The sequence below is a fragment of the Myxocyprinus asiaticus genome, chromosome 22, assembly GCF_019703515.2.
Source record: "Myxocyprinus asiaticus isolate MX2 ecotype Aquarium Trade chromosome 22, UBuf_Myxa_2, whole genome shotgun sequence".
Lineage (NCBI taxonomy): Eukaryota > Metazoa > Chordata > Actinopteri > Cypriniformes > Catostomidae > Myxocyprinus > Myxocyprinus asiaticus.
The window spans coordinates 33,907,586-33,930,293 of NC_059365.1; the positions used below are offsets into that span (position 1 = coordinate 33,907,586).

The 22,708-nt window shown below is 37.9% G+C and overlaps 1 protein-coding gene across 2 annotated transcripts; it reads left to right on the top strand.

Moving 5' to 3' along the window:
* The first annotated feature begins 7,961 nt into the window (after positions 1-7,961).
* On the top strand, positions 7,962-21,368 carry dctn4 (dynactin 4). 2 transcript variants are annotated; one of them, XM_051650001.1, is made up of 14 exons: positions 7,962-8,111; positions 8,714-8,784; positions 9,241-9,419; positions 9,652-9,695; positions 9,795-9,902; positions 11,107-11,127; positions 11,672-11,745; positions 13,502-13,614; positions 14,164-14,273; positions 14,417-14,490; positions 14,587-14,641; positions 19,742-19,849; positions 20,306-20,403; positions 20,516-21,368. In XM_051650001.1, the coding sequence occupies exons 1-14, from the start codon at positions 7,977-7,979 to the stop codon at positions 20,727-20,729; spliced, it is 1,404 nt and encodes a 467-aa protein (XP_051505961.1). In that variant the 5' UTR covers positions 7,962-7,976; the 3' UTR covers positions 20,730-21,368. The 2 variants fall into 2 exon arrangements, with proteins under 2 accessions (XP_051505961.1, XP_051505962.1); XM_051650002.1 differs by lacking the exon at positions 11,107-11,127.
* Positions 21,369-22,708: the final 1,340 nt, after the last annotated feature.

Consider the following 22,708-nt stretch of genomic DNA (forward strand, 5'->3'; position numbering starts at 1 on the left):
TTCTGACCCACTGTAATTGTGATATAGTCAATTAAAAGTGAAACAATTTGTCTGTAAACAATTGTTGGAAAAATTACTCATGTCATGCACAAGGTAGATGTCCTAAACAACTTGCCAAAACTATAGTTTGCTAATATGAAATCTGTGGAGTGGATACAAATTTGTTTTAATGATTCAATCTAAGTGTATGTAAACTTCTGACTTCAACTGTAGAGTATATTTGCAATGTGAATTATTATTTTTGACTTCATAACTGTCCAATCTGCAAAAGTAGCAGGCATTTAGAATAAAGTTTAGGACAAAAACCATCAATATTTCTCTCTTTGTGCTCATTGTTTTGAATGAATACATCACATTCAGTTGGGCAGTCACATATGGTCTAGTCGCACAAATATTAAATGAATCAGATCCAAAATTCTGCCTTTTCAAAAGCGCATGTACATGTAAAAGTACAAGTATTCAGTTTAAATTTCACTTAAGTACAAATCCCCAAAAATAATACTTAAGTATTTTTACTAAATTACTTTACACCCCTGCTTGTGCGTGCTGAATAATTTGTATTTTACCTTATGCGGGCTGAATTATGCATTATTTGTATTTTTTGAATTCGCTGTTTCCTTCAGAAACAAAGCATATGCTTATATTCTACTTAAAAGAGAGAACCTGCATTTTTTCATGCAACAGGAAGTGGTAAAATTACTAAAATTTACTGAGATAAACCCATCCCTGATAGCAAATGTACAGCCAGATGTCTATTAGATATGTGTGTTAACATCTGGGAGATGTATTTTGGGTGGTTTTTGTTTGCTCATCTACAATACGTCTATAAGATGTTTCCTTGCGGATGTCAAAAAACATCCAGAAGATGAGACGTTTATGATTTAGAATGTCTGAAAATCTGATATTTTTAAGATGTTTAGCAGATGTTAATTACAATGCAATACTTTCCAGATGAAAAGATCTAAAACATACATCTCGGAGATGTACATGTACTGTCTGGGTTTGGTCTTTGGTTTCATAAATATTGGAGCAAAATTAACTAGTTACCAGTATTTAACTGAACAATTGAAAGGGACTTCGTTCTCATTATCAATTAGTTCTGCAATAATAATAATAATAATAATAATAATAATAATAATTATAATAATAATTATAATAAAAATAATAGTTTTCGGGTTTTCGTTTTCATTCTTTAAACAGTTTTTAGTCCCTGGACTAGTGGTCATGTTACTGTGCATTTAGAATAATTACATATTGAGGAATAATATTGAACTAAGTTTATTTAAGGTGTAATTATTTTGTGGAGATGCATTGTTATTGTTGTTATTGTTATAGTACTAAATTTGTTTAGCAACATGTAATATGTACACTGTAAATATGGACACAGTAATGTTATCCTTTATAGTTTGCTATAGTATTTTAATACTATGTACTACTTTAATATGGGTTTTTCAGTGACTTATTCTTACACTATTCTTGCACTCTAGTGGAGGCTTAAGGAAAATTAAGAACTTTTGTTGAAAAAACTGCTCTCTCTCTCTCTCTCTTTCTCTCTCTCTCACTCTCTCTCTTTCTCTCTCTTCTGTGTCATTGACTGAGATTTTTGTTGGGGAGGACAACCCTAACCTGGGAGAATGAGCTTGATGGGTATGTCTAAGAGAACTTTCTGAATACATACCTAAGTGTGAAACTGAGGATGAGTTTTTCACGCCTGACGATCTACGCCCTGTGGCCTGCGTGCATGATGCGGCCACGTTTGGTGGACACGAGGAAGGGGATACTTTGTTGCTGGTGGCTAAGGATAGTAAAAACCATCTAGGATGAGGCGCTCACCGGTGTTGCCCCCCACGGTGCTGAAAGCCGTCAGAGGAAATTGTCTGATACAGAATTAAAATGGAGGTTCTCAAGTGGGTGGTTAAGAAGCTTAAGCTCGATTAGCACTTTCTTCATGTGCCCAAGTGCTCTCGACTCAATGAGCCCAGTGCCATTTTTCCCGGAGCTGCATGATTAGCTCGTTAAGACTTGGCGCTCTCCCTTTGCAGCGAGAGTGCAAGTTCCTGGTGCAGCCGCCTTCACGGCGCTTAATCTCAGAGAGTCTACTCAGAGATTCCCCCAGTTGAAGAGGCTGTGGCGGCCCACTTTTGCCCAAATCCAAGCCTTCGCTGCTGTCCAGGCCATGTCGTCTCACGTCCTCCATAGAGGATATGACTTATGCTGTGGCAGGGCAGGCTGGTTTGTCTCTGCACACAATGGCGGTTCTGCAGGCCTACCAAGCGACTTACTCAAAGACATGAACGAACGCGGTCCCACCCCGAGTCCTCTAAAGAGCTGTGCCATGCCACAGATTTGGCACTCCACCAAGCTTCCCAGGCTATCAGCAAATCTATGGGTGGCCTGGTGTCCATCGAGCATCATCTCTGGCTTAATTTGTCAGAAATGCGCAATAAGAAGGCCCTCCTGCTCAATGCCTTAGTTCTCCACCAGAAGGTGGAAATTGCTGAGGAAAAAGATTGTTCTTTAGGAACCTAGACCCAGCAGAAATGCTTCCTCTGGGTGAGCTAAGTGTTCCTGATGATCTGCAGACCTCAAAATGGGTTAAGCCCTATGAAGTGGTCGCTTCTGTCCCTCAAGAAGGCCTGGACTACACTTTCATGTTCCTAAAACTTGTTCTCCCCACCATTGTGAGCTGGGATCAAGAATGCGGCAGCAGCTCGATATCTGTTTGTGCTGCTGTTGGCAATGTGCCAGAAGACTGCCATGTCCTAGCACTGTCACTGTAAGGATGCAATAGTTTGACTAGTTTTTGTTGGTGGACCTGAAAGATGCAAACTTTCATGTACAGATAGCCCCTCTTCATAGGCCATTCTTGAGATTTGCCTTTGATGGTGCAGTGTTTCAGTTCAAGGTCCCTCCCTTCGGCCTGTCCCTAGCTCCACACACTTTTTCCAAGTGTGTCAATGCAGCACTTGCTCTGCTGATGCTCAGCAGCATCCGTGTCCTGAACTACCTTGCAGATTAGACACTGTTAGCGCAAGTTTTCGGCAGGTTTTCTGCTTAGGAATGCAACTCGAATTGGTGACCATGACAGCTTGCCTGTCCAGCGGTTGCATTCAGTCTACCCTTCAGTGGTTGACAAGGTTCAAGCTGAGTGTAGCTTTACCATCACAAGTGTTTTAGTGGATGTTGGGGTTGATGGTCGCAGCAGCTTCTGTCACCCCTCATGGACTGCTGCACATGAGACCTCTCCAGTGCTGGGTCAGCTTGAGGGTGCCCCTCATGTCTCCTTGTGATGCACCACTGTGAAGCCGGGCTCGCAATATGGAGGACACTCTTGTTCTATCATAAGGATGTTGCGCTGGGCCTAATGGTTGGATGCTAAGTAATCACGACTGACGTGTCCAACTCAGATTTCTTTTGGAAAGGACAACCCCAACGTAGGAGAGTGAACTTGATGAGGACGTCTAAGAGATCTTTCTGAATAATCGCCTACGTTTTAAGAGCGTGACACAATGCTGTTCAATTATTTGATGTGAATTGTGTTTAAATATAAGTGTCTTTTAAGTCTAAAAGTAATCTGTTACAAGTAGTTTATCATTGTGACATAGCCCCAATATTCTGAATAGAGTTAAATAAATATGGGATTTTCCATAACTTATTCTTACACTTACATGGTCCGTAGGAGTTTAAGCCCTGATATGGAATGAGTGAAAGGCAGTTTGAAATGATACACCACACTTTAGTGGCGGCTTAAGGAAACGTAAGAACTCTTTGTTAAATCCAAGTGTGATTGAAATTGAAACCTGGTCTAATGTTAATGACTGCTTTCTTTCTGTCCTGTGGCATGGCATGAGATTCATGTTGGAGAAGACAACTCAGAAGAGGAGCTTGACTGCTATATATAATAACACCTTATGCATAAATGCCTTTTCAGTTGTCAAAATGTTTACAGTATTGTAATACAATGATAGATAAAAAATAATACATGTTCCAGCAAATCTTACATATGAATTAATTCATTTAACCCTCCAAAATACAGTATGTGTGATAATGTGTTTGGCTTATTTCAATAATAAATAAAACAATGGATAACAACATGGCTTGTAGACTGGTTATTGATGTAAGGTAGCAATATACAATAGTTACAGAAATATCCCTGACATTTTGAGGTTAAGGGAACAATAGTGGAATGTCAGAGGAACCATCATGCACAACCTTAAAGAAATGTTATATTTCCATTAAAAACATATTCCTGGCTTACCAAAAAATAACCTTAAAACTCATTTCTGTAAACGTTCTGGGAAGGACATTTTTTTATTTGGGAATGTATTAAGTCTAAACACATGGAATACTAATATGATGTATCAATATATTGGATCTGTTCAATGTGAAATGCAGCCCTAATAGACCTATCGCTGTCTGTTATAGGCACATCATCATTATTCAAACAACAATATTGACCAGAAAAAGAGAAAAGCACTTACTTTTCTTAGCTGTATAACTTCAGAAGCTTTAAGAATTCTCAGTCAGATCTCTGATTATCAGTATATTTACTTATTAATTGGTAGTTGGGGTGCTGTGAAAAATATCACTAAAGGGGTGCCATGGCTTTAAAAAGTTTGAGAACCTTTGGACTAAAAGATTCACCCCTCTGGCCCTCTGTTATTTGCTCGATAGCTGTCAAATATGATGAACAGTCTTTCTGCACCTCATCTGCAACACTGGTTTTACAAAAGTCCCGGAAGAGAGCTTATTATATATGCATGGAAATGGTTATGGTTGGTTAAAAAAAAAAAAAAGACTGGTAAGTTTATCAAAGAGTGGTACAATAGTGAAAACTGAAATTCAAAGTTAACATATTGATGGACTGTGAGTTAAAGTTTTAAATACATAAAAATAACTATTTCAATTTATATATCAATCAATATAAGAAGGGCATCTTTACCCCACTTAAGGAAGATAGCTCTGAAATGTACAAATAATTATAGTACATTTTATAAATAAATCCTGTTATTATTTTTACTTTTACATAAGCATGAATAGTCCAGAGGATTGTGTTTTAGTGCAACTTAAGAAACAGAGCTTCCCTGAAATACTTTTTAACCTCGTAATTGTCGACAGAAAGATGTGCCTGTCTCCGGTTTGATCAAACTGTTATACTCTTTACAGAATGGATCACTCAGCAGGCTGTTTAATGGATCTTTAATGAGCACAACACAGACATGTTGCTTAATTGCGAAACTGAGCTATGCAGTGTTTTTTTTTTTTTTCTTATCTTTGTTGTCTGAGAAACAATAAATAAAATACATAAAACACAGCTTAAACAGGCTTCTTAGCAGAGACTAAAAAGGTTCAGGCACTGAAACCGAATAATATATATATATATATATATATATATGTATATATATAAAAAACTGAAGAAAATATTTAGAAATACATTTAAAAAAGTATATGTTCAAAAACAAAAAGGCTACAAAATACATATTTAAAACAACCCGTCTCCCTCCACTGCCCCTCCCCGAGAGCCCACCAAAAAGGCCAAATAGCTACCCCACCTCCTGATGAACATATCCATGTTGCCTAGCCATCTATATGACAACTCTTCCCAAGCTGACACCCTGCCCAATCTCCTTGCACCACTCACGAAATGAGGGGGCTTCAGCTGACTTCCATCCTCTAAGGATAACCTGTCTGCCCACCATAACACCGGCCAGGATCCAATTCTTCATGTACTTATCTCCTACATCAATGACCGCCCCATCACCCAAAATACAGAGCCTGGGGCAAAAGGAGATCCGAGTACCCAATACGTCGGCCATAAAATTCTGGACCCTCAACCAGAACTCCTGTATCTTACGACAACCCCAAAAAACATGGGTGGTGTCTCCATCTTCTAAATGGCATCGCCAGCAGGTGGGTGTGTCCTTAAGACCAAGCCTATACAATTTAGAAGGGGTCCAATAAAATCTATGTAGAATCTTAAATTGCATAAGGTGCACCCTTGCATCTCTAGATGCAGACTTGATGTTTTTAAGAATCCTAGCCCTCACTCCCTCCTCCAAAAACAAATTTAAATCTTCCTCCCATAATCTTTTGAGGGAATTTAAAGCTCCGTCCCCCAGACACTGAATTAGCAGGGAGTAATACACTGATGCCTCATTACCTTTTCCAAAAGCAGTAACCACCACTCCCAGAGTATCTGCCGCACTAGGGGGGTGCGTGCCACTTCCAAAAACAGTGAGAGTAGGTGGCGCAGCTGTAAATACTTATAAAATTGAGATCTGGGAATCCCAAAATTTTGAACCAAATTTTCAAAAGGTCTCAATACTCCACCCTCACATAGGTCACCGTGTATTAACCTCCCTCACAATTCAATCTGACCAACAGAAAGGGAACTATTTAATGCATAGTTTAGGGTTCTGCCATATGCTCGAGGGAAACTTTGTTTTTAAATGTTGATAACCGGTTAATTTCGTACTGATACATTTTAAATGAAAACAAAGTCTAAATCGTTTATCAAAGTACATTTTCGGAAATACACCACTTCCTGTTGCCCAAAACATGGGGCTTCACTCATTTTAGTAGAACATGATAAGCATGTTCTTTAATCCTAAAGGATTACTGCATTATGAATTTCTTTGCCTGTTGCATGTTGTGGATGTTGCTGCATGGTGACATGCGGAAGACCTTTTTGGCAACTATAAAATTACTACAAACTGATTTTAATTGATTTTAGATTTCCAAATGTATATTTTAAATATTTTGGGGGATATATTTAATATAAAAAATACATTTATTGAAAAGATGTTCATTTACTGCATACATTTCTTGTTATGATCTCTATGCTGATAGTTCCCCCAGATGGGAAAACAAATAATATTTTCACTTATTTTGGGTAATGCAAGTCCCTTATTTTGAGCTTATTTTTCCAGAAAAGTTCCCTTTTTTTCTTGAGAGATCTGATTACACTGCAACTGGTATATCACCCACACCCACCCTTAGCACAGAGAACTGACATTTTAAAAAGAACGTTAATAACTGTTCTTTTATTTTGTTCTAACCGGTTACCAATAGGAAAGGTAACCTACTGATCTACCATTTAAGCTTATTATTATTGGGTTGGCTTGAAAGAGCCAACCTACTGATCTACTATTTAAGCTTATTAGTGATGCTTGCGAAGCAATAATCTCACATACTTGTTATTATTCTTCCGTACACTTTTTCGGCACCTAACTCGTCCTGCACCGTTTGTTGTAGACCCACAAATGAGGTGTCAAAACGACCGGCCTATTTAGGACACCAATGCTATGACTTTTCTAAGGGATGGGGTACGGTGCACCCCTGGGGGGCAAAAAAATGTCTCAAAAAGTCCCATAGGGTACAATGGGAAGGGATATTTTTAATACTATGACAAGTCAATGCAAGAAGTTTGTCAGATCATATCTCCCAATTAGGAACATTTGAGTATCACCCTGGTAACTGCCTAGCAACCATATGGGGTTACCCTAGTAACTGAGTAGCAAAAACATATCTCTGCACCAGAACATCGTAGAGAATTCCGGGTTGGGTCATTTGACTCAGGCTAGCAAGGAACCTTGTTAGCATCACCCTGGTAACTGCCTAACAACCAAATGCAAAAGCCTAGCCTAGCAAAGCAACATGCTAGCAACATGCTAAAACATGCTAGCAATGTCTAGCTAAGTGCTAAAACCTGCTATCAACATGCTAAAACATGTTAGCAATGCCTAGCTAAGCATTCTTTTCATTAATAAATTTTCAGACGAGGCTTTTTCAAGCCATCCTAAAATTTGTCCTGATGAACTTTACTTCTCTAGTTTTCTTATGCAAGAATAATAGTTACATAGGTCTGATGACAGCCAGAAAATAATTTGCTTATGAACAGCAGGGGTGCTATTGAGACAAAAGCGGCAACGTGTTGTGACGTCATCGTTACGTAAGCAGAAGGAAATCAGTGAGAAATGGCGACGCTGCTACAGCCGGAGAAAGTGCTTTATCTCGTCCGAGGCGAGAAAAGGATTCGAGTTCCACTCTCTCAGCTGTATTTTTGCAGATATTGCAGTGAACTGCGATCATTGGAGTGCGTGTCACATGAAGTAAGTACGTGGGTTACAATATTTATTTGAAAAAAATAGATGTTTGCCGTGTTAATAACGGGCTAACTAGCTGTTGACAGCAGTTGATCCGCCTTCCAGTCGATGTGGAACGAATCCTCGGCCTGTGATTGGCTAGTTTATACATCTGTCACAAATTACACGGCAATGGCGTTTTCCAACTGGCTATCTAACCAGTCAGTTTACTTCTGCACCTCCCACTTCTTGTGGAACTGGACAGATATCCTGCAAATGCTAAAAGCTAATAAGAAAAAATATGAATTAAATGCGTTGAATGGCAACCACCATACATCTTATCATTTTAGTTTAATTGTAAAAACACTCAAAGGAGGAATGTAATGATGTAATCAGTTGTTATTGTTATTTTGATGGCCTAAACACTACCACACCCTACAAAGACCATGGTTGTTATAGAATAATAAACCATATTATGTTTTAGATAAGCTATGTCTGAATTTTTCATCTGTCATCACCATTAAGTTGATATTTGCTGTCCGTTTTGTATCAGTATGTGCAATGTACGTTATCTAGAAATTTGGACAAACATTGCTATGATTATGTTTTGGTTTGTGCCTGTTATATAGGTCGATTCACATTTTTGCCCCAGTTGTCTGGAGAATATGCCATCAGCTGAGGCCAAGCTCAAGAAGAACAGGTAAAGCCACATCAGTGCTAAACATTTGGTACATGAATGCCCATGTAGGAATATTAGTAAGGATCCTGATGATAACCCACTATGGAAACATAATTTGTCCTTTTTTGGTAACAATGGTAACATTGTAGACACACCACCATGTGGGACTGTTCTTTATATTTTCAGAATCACAGCTTGAGAAAATAAATTACTGGTTGTAAGGTCAGTTACCCTGAAGTTTTTGGGTGTAGATGTGGCACAGTGCTGCAGTGGACGGAATCAATCGTAGTAAACAATAATGTATAATCATTAATCAGTATAATCAAGTTCAAATTGACAATTCTTCACAGATGATATTTATACTCTTATCTACCAGATAATATGACAATTATGCATATTTAATTCCTTGTCAATTATGGTCTTTTAAATGTTCATTTTTTTAAAATGATTGATTGCAATCGGATGTATTCACTTCAGGTGTGCCAACTGTTTTGACTGCCCATGCTGTATGCACACCCTCTCCACACGAGCCACCAACATCCCAGCACCAATGCCTGATGACCCAACCAAGACAACAATGAAGAAGGCCTATTACTTGGCCTGTGGATTTTGTCGCTGGACTTCAAGAGATGTAGGCATGGCTGACAAATCTGTGGGTGAGTCCCTGCTTTCCCTGATAGGGACATATGTAGCAGTGGCAGTGCTTGAGGGTTTATCAGTAAACCCTGAGTTTTGTACTGTTATAAGTCTGTATTTAAGCATAGTATTTGAACATATTGTAAATGAGTCGTCTGGGGACTCACAAGCTTACATTGTGGTCTTGAAATATGTCTAGCATTAGGTTGCATGTAAGTTAAAGTAAAACTGTTTGTCATCTTTGTACTTTAGCCAGTGGAGGATGGCAGGAACCGGAAAATCCTCATACTCAAAGGGTATGTGGACAATCAAACCACCTCTTAAAAAGACTTCATTTTCCATGGTATTTTTTCAAGTGGATGTCCAGTCAGTCATGATGTACGTTCTCTTTTCAGATCAACAAGTTGATTGAGTATTATCAGCAGCTGGCCCAAAGAGAGAAGCTGGAGAGAGACAGGAAGAAGCTTGCTAGAAGACGTCCGTTCATGCCTCAGGCATTCTCGGTACACACTCCGACCACTGTGTCTAGAAACACCCTCCCAAACTAACGTTTACTTTGTAGTTAGAAAGTGGAAGCGATGTGGTTTGTCTTGTCTTACAGGGACAGTTCACCCAAAAATAAAATTCTCTCATCATTTACTCACCCTTATGCCATATCAGATGTGTATGACTTTCTTTCTTCTGCTGAACACAAAGATATTTAAAATTATATTTCAGCTCTGTAGGTCCATACAATGCAAGTGAATGGTGACCAGAACTTTGAAGCTCCAAAAATCACATAATGGCTGCATAAAAGTAATCCATAAGACTTCAGTGGTTTAGTCCATGTCTTCAGAAGTGAAATGATAGGTGCGGGTGAGAAACAGATCAATATTTAAGTCTTTTTTTAAATTTATTTTTTTACCATAAATCTCCACTTAAAGTGAAAATGGAGATTTATGGTAAAAAAAAAAAAAAGAGTTAAATATTGATCTGTTTCTCACCCACACCTATCATATATCTTCAGAAGACATGGAGTAAACCACTGAAGTCTTATGGATTACTTTTATGCTGCCTTTATGTGATTTTTGGAGCTTAAAAGGTCTGGTCACCATTCACTTGCATTGTATGGACCTACAGAGCTGAAATATTTTTCTAAAAATCTTTGTGTTCACCAGAAGAAAGAGAGTCATACACATCTGGGATGGCATGAGGGTGAAGAAATTATGAGATTTTTCCTGTTTGGGTGAACTATCCCTTTAAAAATGCAACCTTGCAGAGTCCTGTTGAAACACATCAAAGTTTAAGCTTAAGTGATGCTTTTTGTGCATATTTTGCATAATACTAAACATTTAAAATAAGTTGACGTGTTTTTGCTTAAACATTTCCTTTAATCTTTCTTGAAGCTGGCTTTGATCTCTTTAAAGACTTAATTTACTAATTTAACAGGGTCTGAAATGTGACTTTGTTACATGAATATTTTTAATGCTTTTTTTTTTTTTTGGCATTTATTTTTTTGTTGTCTTTGAAGACACAATTGAGTCAAGTGGTTCATTTCTAACCCTGTAATAAATGATTGGGCACTGATTGCACTTTTGAAGCAATCCTTGTTTCCTTATGAACTGCCACTTTAATGTTTGCTTAAATGCATTTGATTCACTTGATTGTTTCTCTCTCCTTTTCTTTGCTTGTGCACGCTAAATTTTTTGGTTCTATACCCCTCTCCAGCAACACACTATTCACGTGGTGGTGAGTGGTATTTTTTCCCCTGCAATTCTTTCACTAACACTGCTTTCTTTGGCCTTAAAAGATGCCAACCCAATCCTTCCAGCAGTCTAGCATGTTGTATCTGTTACTAAATGGTCACATGAACATCACTATTGCTTCTTGGAGCTCTCTAGACAATTGAATCCTTTATGTTTGGAGGGGGATATTTTAAATGGGACACGACACAAGTTGTGAAGACTCCTGGTTAGGCTGGTATTTATGTATGCAGTTTAAAGATGCTTGAGGTTTATTTGTAGTTTGATTTCTTGACCAATTTGAATGTAGATTTGTTCCAAGCATCTTATTAGATTTCACAGAAATGATTCAACCAGGTTCTTGGAAAGTAAGCATTTCATAAGATTTTGCTTAAGATCTGTTGACAGTTACTAAATGTACTATCATGGCTAACACACTGAAACTGAAAGTTTCTTTTCAGTCACACTGAAAGTGGTACCTGTAGCTTAGACCTAGAAAAACAGGCTCTGATTAGTGTGGACTGATGTGGTTTATATTTTTTGTCTGCAAGGAGAAGTATGGCCTTGGAACCAGGTTACAGAGGCAGAGATCTGGAGCCCCAATCAGTGCCCTATATGGCCTTTCGTAAGTATTTTTCCTGTTCCAAAAAATTCACTCAGGCCCGCCGGCAAACCAAAAGTATTAAACTTTGGAGTGAAACTCATGCTGCACCATTTGTGCAACTTGTTGATGAGAGGTGTGCTATTACTTTTCTGAGTAATCAGACTTATGATTTTCACCTGGTGGAAAATAAAGTGGACAAAAAATCCCATAGATTAATTGAAGGAGAGACCCGAGCCATATTTAGGGACCACAATGTCATAGAAAACTTAGGCTAGTAAATAACCATCTAGCATCTTTATTGCAACGCCCTGGTGTTGTAGTGGAGATTTTGCACTGGTTAGCACCACTCAAATTTTGTCATATAATCCTCATGATTATAACAGTGTCTCAACAATACATGCATTATACCAAAAAAACAAAAAAAAAACAAATCACTCAATTTAGTACTTAAGTACTATATCTATATCTCTCACCCTCATGCCGTCCCAGATTTGTATGACTTTATTTCTTCTGTAGAACACAAACAAAGATTTTTAGAAGAATATCTCAGCTCTGTAGGCCCATACAATGCAAATGAATGGTGGCCAGAACTTTTAAGGTCCAAAAAGCACATAAAGGCAGAATAAAATGTAATCCATACGACTCCAGTGGTTAAATCTATGTCTTCAGAAGTGATATAAGTGTGGGTGAGAAACAGATCAATATTTAAGTAATTTTTTATTATAAATTCTCCTTCTCTGCCCAGTAGGTGGCGATATGCACGAAGAACGCAAATCGGCAAAAACAAAAGAAAGTGAAAGTGAAGATTTATAATTAAAGGTCTTAAATATTGATCTGTTTCTCACCCACACTTATCATATCACTTCTGAAGATATGGGAAAACTATGGGAACATGGCACCTTCATGCATAAAGCAGCACTGAAGTTATCATAACCTATATGTGAAAACTGAATATTTGAATCATCCACTAAATTATTATTGCCACTGTGTGCAGTCTTCTGATTTACAATAATATTACCCCAGTTAATTATTTAGTGAAGAAAGAATTCTTTACTTTAATGGCAAAATAAAACTCCTCATCATAACATCAACTATATAAATACATTTTAAAATGTATCTGTATGATTTTGGCTCACTATATTTTATTATGCTATTTTAATCAAGTATTATTTTTCAAAAAGTAAAACAATACAGTCAGCATGAAATAAAACATTGCAGGAATGAAGCTGTAAACTGGTGTCTCTTGCTCGCTTGTGCTCTCTCCCGCACACGCTCTCTCCTCCCTGCGGTGGATTAGGGGCAATAAGCTGTCGTTGGGTGTACATCTGATGTACGCTCAAAATCAGAGTGCATTGTGGGTAAGAAGGAGTGAACGAATGTAGGGAATGAGTAGTTCACTCAGAATTCGGATGCTACTACAAAATGGCCGACACCTGAAATCGTGCTCTATATAGTGGATAGGGGGCGATTTCGGACACAGCAATGGATTTAACTACTGGATTTAACTCATATAGATTACTTTTATGCTGCATTTATGCACTTTTTGGACTTTCAAAGTTCTGGCCACCATTCACTTGCATTGTATAGTCATTCAGAGCTGAGATATTCTTCTAGAAATCTTAGTTTATGTTCAGCAGAAGAAAGAAAGTCAGACACATCTGGGATGACATGAGGGAGAGTAAATGGTGAGAGAATTTTCATTTTTGGTGAACTGTGCCTTTAAGCATGACATTAAAGTATTTGTGGAAGTTGTCTGATATGATGCTGTTGTTTTTAGACTGAAAGAGGGAGAGGACCAGAAGGAGATCACTATAGAGCCAGCACAGGCTCTGGATGAGGTAGAGCCCCTGCCTGAGGACTATTACACTCATCCTGTCAACCTGCCTGAAGGTTGGTCTCATCCCTGCTTCACCCAAAATACTGCTTCATTACTTTCTTTAATCCAAAGTCAATTCTAGTGAAGAGAAAGCAGGGACAGTTACTATGGCGTGGGTTTAGCAGCCATATACAAGTGGACAAGCTTTTTTGGGCTCACCAGTTCAGGGATCAAATAATCGAACTATATCTGTCCTTCTAAAGGTGAAAGTATACTTAGTTTACCACTTGCAGCTCAGGTTTTTAGTCCTGTGTACTGGTTTGTGTTTGTGCACATTGCCTGTGCATGAGGTTTGGGTTGTGATTGTGCTAAAGAGTAGCGCAAAGCAGGCAAAGTGTGTATGCAGTGAATGTGTGTGTATGTGCTTGTGCTCAAGAGTATATTTTTGAAAGGTTAGAATGCTCGACTTTGTGCAAGACATAACGGCATGCAGAAAAACAAAGAATAACTTAGCCATAAGGCAAAAGCTGTAATCATAAAAGATATTTAATGCCCTTGTTAAATGATGTATGTTCTGCTGTGTGGAAGTTGCAACACGTTGTTTATGACATCTTTTGATGCAGTGACAACTCTTCGCCAGAGACTGCTACAGCCAGATTTTCAGCCTGCAGGAGAATCTCAGTTGCACCCCAGACACAAGCACCTGCTGATGAAACGCTCTCTGCGCTGTAGGGTCTGTACACATTAAAGCTTTCCTCTCGCTCTCCAATTAAAGCATTCACGAAGCTGCTGTTTTTATTTATCAAAAGCAAGTTTGATTATATATTCATGTTTGATTGAGATTGTCCTGTTAATTGCCATATCCTTTATTTTCAGAAATGTGAGCACAATCTGAGTAAACCAGAATTTAATCCAACCTCCATTAAGTTCAAAATCCAGCTTGTGGCAGTGTAAGTCATGCGTCTTGTGTATACTTAATTCTCTTGTTTGTTGTTCTGTGAGTTTTTCTTGGCTGAAATTTTTTTTTTCTTTCTTCGACTTTACAGGAGCTACATTCCTGAAGTGAGAATTATGTCCATTCCAAACCTGCGGCACATGAAGGCAAGTTCTCCTCATGATGAAACACTTCAATATTCAGTTTTCTGATCTTATTTATGAACCTTAAGTCACTAGGAATGCACAGATACAAAATGTGCCTGCCGATAATGATATTCACTTCTTAGAACAGCATCTGCTGATACCGATAGTTTGATGGTTCTGCTTTTTGCCACCTTGATTTATAACACTGATAATTAGTTAAACAACTCTTAAAGGGGCCATGAAATGCTCTTTTTTTTTTTTTTTTATATAGTTTCATTATCTTCCCTGAGGTCCACTGATAATGTTAGTAGATAAAGTTTTTTTTTCTTCACCAAAACAGTCATCATTTTGAAATGTATGATAATTTTCCACCCTTTCTCTAACCATCTTTCTGAAAAGCTTTATTTTTGCCTCAGCTTCTCCTCTAAACTTCAGTGGAAACACCCTCTGTTATGATTGGCTAACAGCGAGCAGCCCGTCAAATTCAGTCATTTTTGAAACTCAATCGGAAGAGAATAAACATGCACCAAAACATTAGAAATGTACATTTCATGGTTTACACATAGCACACATCCAACACATTGCATCCGAATATATTACACTATTCATCTCAAGCACAACTGATAACACTCACACCCTGTCTACACCAGACGCTATAATCAATGATGCTCTCTACCATGGAAGCGTCCGTTGCGGCGTGTCACTCCAACAGTAAACAAACAGGTGTCCCTTCCATTTTGTGCTGGCACTACTACTGCCAACAACACAAAGAAATGTTTCAGAAAGTTTGTGTTGACACACCTGGTGTTGACAGATTCAAGCCGCTGCGTCGCATCAACAGATGCGCCCGGTGTAGACAGCGTGTCAGCATCATAAACAATCATGACATTTGAAATATTAATGAATGGAACTGTTTACTTATGTTTGATTGAGTCCAATAGTGTTTTTAACTGCCCCATATCCTCCAGTGGCAATTCCTTGGCAAAGACTCATTTTATGACTGCTTCACAAGAAGCACATCCAGTTTATCATCCTGCACTGAGGTGCCCATCGCCAGAAACAAATCAAAACGGTCAAATATGTCCATTTAGTGCGTGTTTACATACACCAACAATTAACAATAGCGCTGATAGGTGAAAGAACAGTTTGTTGAGCAGTTAAGCAACAAAACAACAGGAACCACAGCAGCTGATGAACCGCATTTTCTCTTCAGAGTTGAAACTTGACACTGCGTCTTTTAAAAGCGTGCCAGAGAGATAACAACAGTCAAAGACATCTGTGTAGTACATGTTTGTATACAAAAATAATTCAAAATAGTCCAGATGGGTCCCCTTTCCTGTTCAGGAGTTGTTAGGCCACAGACAGTAGGCCTTTGTCCTTCTCTCTGTCGCTGTTTATGAGCCAAGTATGCACCAGTGGGCGAGGCCATGGGTGCGATGATTTTAAAATAGGTGTTGATGTTGTTGCTGTTGAGGCCATTTTGAATTAACGAGTACCCCAAGTGATGTAGGGAAGTTGCGGAACTAGAGAATTGGGTGTTTTGGCAGCTTGGTTTCAATAAATGCTTTTATTGCATTGGGGATTAGGAGTTCTGAAATTTACAGTATGCTTTTATAGTAGAATGACCTCTTATATGTCAAAATATCAAGGAAAATTTGATTCCTTATGACATTATCCCTTTAAGAAATTAAAATAATTGTATTCTCTATAAAAGGGGTGGGGAACCTTTTTCCTGTTGAGGGCCATTCAAGTATTTACAAAATTATTTGCGAGGCCATACAATCGCTTGCAACTTATGATTGTTGGTTAAAATTAATGTACAGGTGCATTCCGTATGTGATCATGCATAAAAAAAAAAGAATATATATATATATATATATATATAAGGGGACTTTCCATTATATTTTAAATTATTTTTTATCATTTAAATGCATTACTTACAGTTAACGGAATGAAGGCCAGTTTTATGCTTATTAAATAAATTTTTGAATGCCCTCATTGGCTGGTTAAAATGGTCTCACAGGCCTTATACAGCCCTAAAGCTGGACGTTCCCCACCGCTGCTCTATAAGATGTGAATTTCCATATTCATTTAGCCAACTTTAGGTTCATAATAGGAAATTAAAGACCAGCTGAGAGATGGAAAATATTAAGTGATATTACTTTATCATGACTAGGGCTGGGTATTAATACAGATTGCCTGATTTGATTCGATTTCGATACGAGATCGATTCATATGGGTGCATTTCTGTTACAGTGTCATTTTGCTTACATATGAGAGAAATTCTCTCTCAGCTAATGCTCTTTATTATAAAGGAACCTTCTAGGCAACCCTTCTTGGTACAGTTCGAAAATATTCATTTTACAAATTATATTTTATCATTGGGTTTTCATCAAATTGGTCAAATTGTAGTTTTTGAAAAATGTTGAGGTTCACTCTATTCCATCAATGAATGTCTTGAAATTGCATATATTATGTTGCATGTATATTTTTGTTACATGTTTATTGTTTACTTGCTTAATTTGTACTTTTTACAAGTATTTACATTGATATGTAGAACACTTGCTAAATCGGTCCTGTCTCTTTAAATCCCACTATACACTGTAGGATTTTTACAGTCCTTTAAGATTGTTGCTTGTCAGACTGTATGATATGAACGCATTGAGATTGCCATGGCACACTGTGCGACAATATGTCTGACTGTATGATACACATTGTAGCCGACTGTGGTCCCAATCGTCCCGATCAGTGAACGTGAACGTTGCGGAATAATTTCATTATTTTCCTCAAAATTCTACAAACAATACCCCATAATGACAATGTGAAAGAAGTTTGTTTAATTTATTAAAAATGTATTAAAAAAAATAAATGAAAAAAAAAAAATCACATGTACATAAGTATTCACAGCCTTTGCCATGACACTCAAAATTGAGCTCAGGTGCATCCTGTTTCCACTGATCATCCTTGAGATGTTTCTACAACTTGATTGGAGTCCACCTGTGGTAAATTCAGTTGATTGGACATGATTTGGAAAGGCACACATCTGTCTATATAAGGTCCCACAGTTAACAGTGAGAAACAAAGATTGAACTCTTTAGCCTGAATGGCAAGCGTCATGTCTGGAGGAAACCAGGCACCGCTCATCACCTGGCCAATACCATCCCTACAGTGAAGCATGGTGGTGGCAGCATCATGCTGTGGGGATGTTTTTCAGCAGCAGGAACTGGGAGACTAGTCAGGATTGAGGGAAAGATGAATGCAGCAATGTACAGAGACATCCTTGATGAAAACCTGCTCCAGAGTGCTCTGGACCTCAGACTGGGGCGACGGTTCATCTTCCAACAGGACAACGACCATAAGCACACAGCCAAGATAACAAAGGAGTGGCTCCGGGACAACTCTGTGAATGTCCTTGAGTGGCCCAGCCGGAGCCCAGACTTGAACCCGATTGAACATCTCTGGAGAGATCTGAAAATGGCTGTGCACTGACGCTCCCCATCCAACCTGATGGAGCTTGAGAGGTCCTGCAAAGAAGAATGGGAGAAACTGCCCAAAAATAGGTGTGCCAAGCTTGTAGCATCATACTCAAAAAGACTTGAGGCTGTAATTGGTGCCAAAGGTGCTTCAACAAAGTATTGAGCAAAGGCTGTGAATACTTATGTACATGTGATTTTATTTTAATTTATTTTTTTTATAAATTTGCAAAGATTTCAAACAAACTTCTTTCACGTTGTCATTATGGGGTATTGTTTGTAGAATTTTGAGGAAAATAGTGGAATTGAATCCATTTTGGAATAAGGCTGTAACATAACAAAATGTGGAAAAAGTGAAGCACTGTGAATACTTTCCAGATGCACTGTATAAACCACGCAAAATTTCTACAATTCATGCAGCCTAGGTGAATGATATATTGCGCTTGCAAATTCCCAATGAATAATGCACAAACACGACATAGATTTCTATAACTGTATCCAATTGTATCTGTTGATTTGGATTAAAACATCCCATAAATACTTAACAATATAAATTGTTTTATTTTTAATTTTTTTTTTTAAATTGCAGTGGTGTGGTAACTAAAGTTTACAGACCCTTAAAGTCAATTTATTAAAAGTAGTAATTAAAATAATGCTGTAAAGAAAAATGTGTTAAGAAAATGCAGTCATTCTTTTTATTTTCGTTTTGTAAGCTCTATATTTAATACAGAGAATATTGCCGAAGTGTTACACTTTTCTGCAAATATTTTCTGCTTATTTATTAAAATTTTATATAAAATGAAAAGAAGAAAAAACATTGAAAGAGCTTGAGTAGAGTGATAATAAATGTTGCTATGGTGCAGACGCGGAGCAGGTTTTTTTCCCCAAGGGCACACTCAGCAGGGTTTCACTGAAAACAGTGAATTGGGGTGCGAGAGAAGAGTGGACCATAATCATCATAATAGCAGTCACACTGTATGGCTGCAATGCTATTAATCGGCTGTCGGTGAGCATGTCACACTGAACGTTGTAAGATTGCAGATTTTGCCCTACGACGACAGAAATCCTTTAGGATTCCCGAAATTTGTCTCAGGACGGCAGAATCGTGGCCAAAATCGTACAGTTTGCACTGGGCTTAAGACTAGCGGCATCAGTCATTGAGAGAATATAATGAGATGATGTGCATGGTTTCTGTACCGCATCAATGTGTGATTACAATTAACTGACTGTAAGCAACAGAAATGGTGTTAAAAGCGACATTATTCAATGACATATGGATCCGTGGATCTCGTCTTTGGACACACAGAACGAGTTAAACTAAACTTTTACTCTCAGTGCTGAAAATGCTGAAACAAAAAGCATTATATAGTTGGAGCGCACAAATAATCAAATAAAAATTGCAGTAACAGCTGCCGCTATTAACTAATCATTTTAAGTGCCGATTGCAGCATTCCATTAGGTCTTCTCCCACTGACTGGAATAAACATCAGTGCATCTCTAATTGTTACCATGTGTTTGGTGTCGTATTCAAGAATGATTAGCACTATTTGAAGTGAGACATAATAGTCTGGTAACACTCTGTAAATCCAAGCCATATAGCATTTGTATTGACATTAGTAAGTGATTTTAGGATATTTTTGTGATACAGGAGAGTCAGGTTTTGCTGACTCTAACCAACCCTGTGGAGAACATCACCCATGTGTCTCTGTACACCTGTGAGGAGGAAGATCCAGATGACATTAACAGCACTGCCAAGGTAAAGGCCACAGCCTAGCTTCTCTCATGACCTACTGAAGTTTTTATTCCCCAGTCACTAGATTTGTATACTAGAAAATATACAAAAACAAAGACCTAAAATACACAACATAGACAGTGCTCACCTTTAGCTTCCCTTCTGCTTTCTCAAATAAACATATACGCAGCATATTTGTTCTGTAATAATGTTCTTCGTTTATTGAATTAGACAAATGTCCTTAACTGGCTTCAGTTTTCCTTCTAGCAAAATTCAGAAAGCATGACTCTGCGCTGTAAAAACAAACACTGAATTCAGTCTGCAGACAGACATCGTTGATAGCTGGCCATTGTAGAGGAAATGATGCAGTCATTACTGTCTCACCACCACTGTGCTGCTGTGTTTATATCCACTGGCAGTGTGTCATTACCATGCACTGTGTCCTTCCACATTTCAGTTATGAATTATCACTTTTAATAGGTGCTGGTGCCCTCAAAGGAGCTGGTCCTGGCAGGGAAAGATGCCGCCGCTGAGTATGATGAGCTGGCAGAACCTCAAGACTTTCAAGATGACCCTGAGTAAGAACAATCTCACCTGCTGATGGATACTGAGAAGACATGAGTCATTTACCTCATAATTACCAAGCAGTAGATGACTTCTATTAATCCATGTGTCCTCTTGTATCTTCAGTGTGGTGGCCTTTAGGAAGTCCAACAAGATCGGCTTCTTCATCAAAGTGATTCCGCAGAAGGAAGAGGGCGACGTCACAGTGGCCTTCAAACTTCGCCATGATTTCCGGAACCTCACTGCTCCGATCAGACCCACCGAGGAGGGGGAAGCCACCAGCGAGGCCATCTGGCTCACACACCATGTGGAGCTTAGCTTAGGCCCCCTGGCAACTTGAGAAAATACATAAATGAGTGTGCACACATACTCAAACCCACACAAACATAAACATGCACTCAGGCTCATATACAGACTAAATTAATACAACATGTGGCACTAAACCCAGTCACTCACTCTCTCTCTTTATTTTACTTTTGAATATGGTTACCATCCTTGTGAAGTAAGTGTAGATATCAGGCACACACATATCTCTCACAGTTACTCACCAGTTTACACACTACGCATAGACTTGTGCCAGATGCTTCCAGCAGTACTATCTGTCTCTATTAAGCGCCGTTGTTGAAGTATTTAAGTGCATGCGGTCACAAGTGATATCACGTACTGTTGCATCTTACAGTCCCAACTACATTTTACTCTTAACAGAACTGGAAGTCTTTTCAGTGTTAATAAAGACCTTTAGATTCATGCTTCAACTAGATATTGTGCTAATTTAATATTTAATATTTGCTGTAAAAACAAGCAAAATGTTGTGAGTGAGACACAGTCATTGATTGTAAAAGACACTAATTCTGTGTAAAATTAGATGGTGGAGATTTAATCATCTGTCTCTTGCTAATAGCTGGAAGTCCTGATCTAAAATATGTCCACCTAAAAATGTGGTTGACTATTTCTGGCTAATAAAATATGAGAAAAGTGACAGTCTGATGTATGTGTATTTATTTGCGTAATATCCACTGTATTGTGTTGTATTACAGGTAGTTCGTCCAAAAATGAAAATTCTCTGTAGGTCCTTTAAATGCAAGTACACGATGGCCAGACCTTTTAAGCTCCAAAAAGCACAAAAAGGCAGCATTAAAGTAATCCATAAGATGCCAGTGGTTAAATCCATATCTTCAAAAGTGATCTGATAAGTGTGGGTAAGAAACAGATCAATATTTAAGTCCTTTTTTACTATAAATCTCCACTTTCACATTCTGAATGTGAAAATGAAAGTGGAGATTTATAGTAAAAAAGGATTTAAATATTGATCTGTTTCTCACCCAAAGCGATTGCGTCACTTCAGAAGACATATTAAACCACTTGAGTCGTATGGATTACTTTTATGCTGCCTTTATGTGCTTATTTGAGCTTCAAAGCTCTGTTCACAATTCATGAGGATGAACAGAACTACTATGTGTACTATGAGTACAATACTCTAACAGGGGATTTTCAAAGATTTGAGGGGATAGCGGGGTAGGCTGGGTCACATTTTACTCAATTTATCCTATAGGCAAGGAGAAATGAGGAGAAAAAACGTAGTCTAATTATATTTAATGCTGTTAAATAATGCAGTATATCCTAGTCCAAAGCCCCCTTATGCGGCATATTATTCACATTTTCTTAAATGTATCCATAAACCAGCCGGGAAAAGGTGTGATATTCAGAATATTTTAATTTAGTGATTTTTTTCTCTTAAAAACTATAAAAAGATTGTTGATACAAATTCTAATAATGTATATGTCACCACAGACACTGCTTACCCCACTTTCCCCTACTCTTTTTATGTTTATTTCATTTTTATTTAACAACATTATTATTTATTAACTTATTTCCTCCCCAGCTTTTTTATGTTCCTGTAATGTCTATGCAATGCTAGAGGCTGTTTACAACTAGATGGCAGTATTGCACAGAATGAGCAAAGTTTTAGGTTCTAATGTTTGAAACTGCGCAGTCAACAAACTACTTTAAAACTAGCGTGTTAGATATATGATCTATATATTTTTTTACTTGGCAATAATACATTTGAGTAATTATTATTCATCAAATCAAAACTGTTGATTTAGAAAAACTAGAGGCAAAAAAAAAAAAAAAAAAAAAAAAAAAAAAAAAAATGGCCTTATGCATAGTGTTTGAGATCCATGCTAAGATGCATATACAGGTGCATCTCAATAAATTAGAATGTCGTGGAAAAGTTCATTTATTTCAGTAATTCAACTCAAATTGTGAAACTCGTGTATTAAATAAATTCAATGCACACAGACTGAAGTAGTTTAAGTC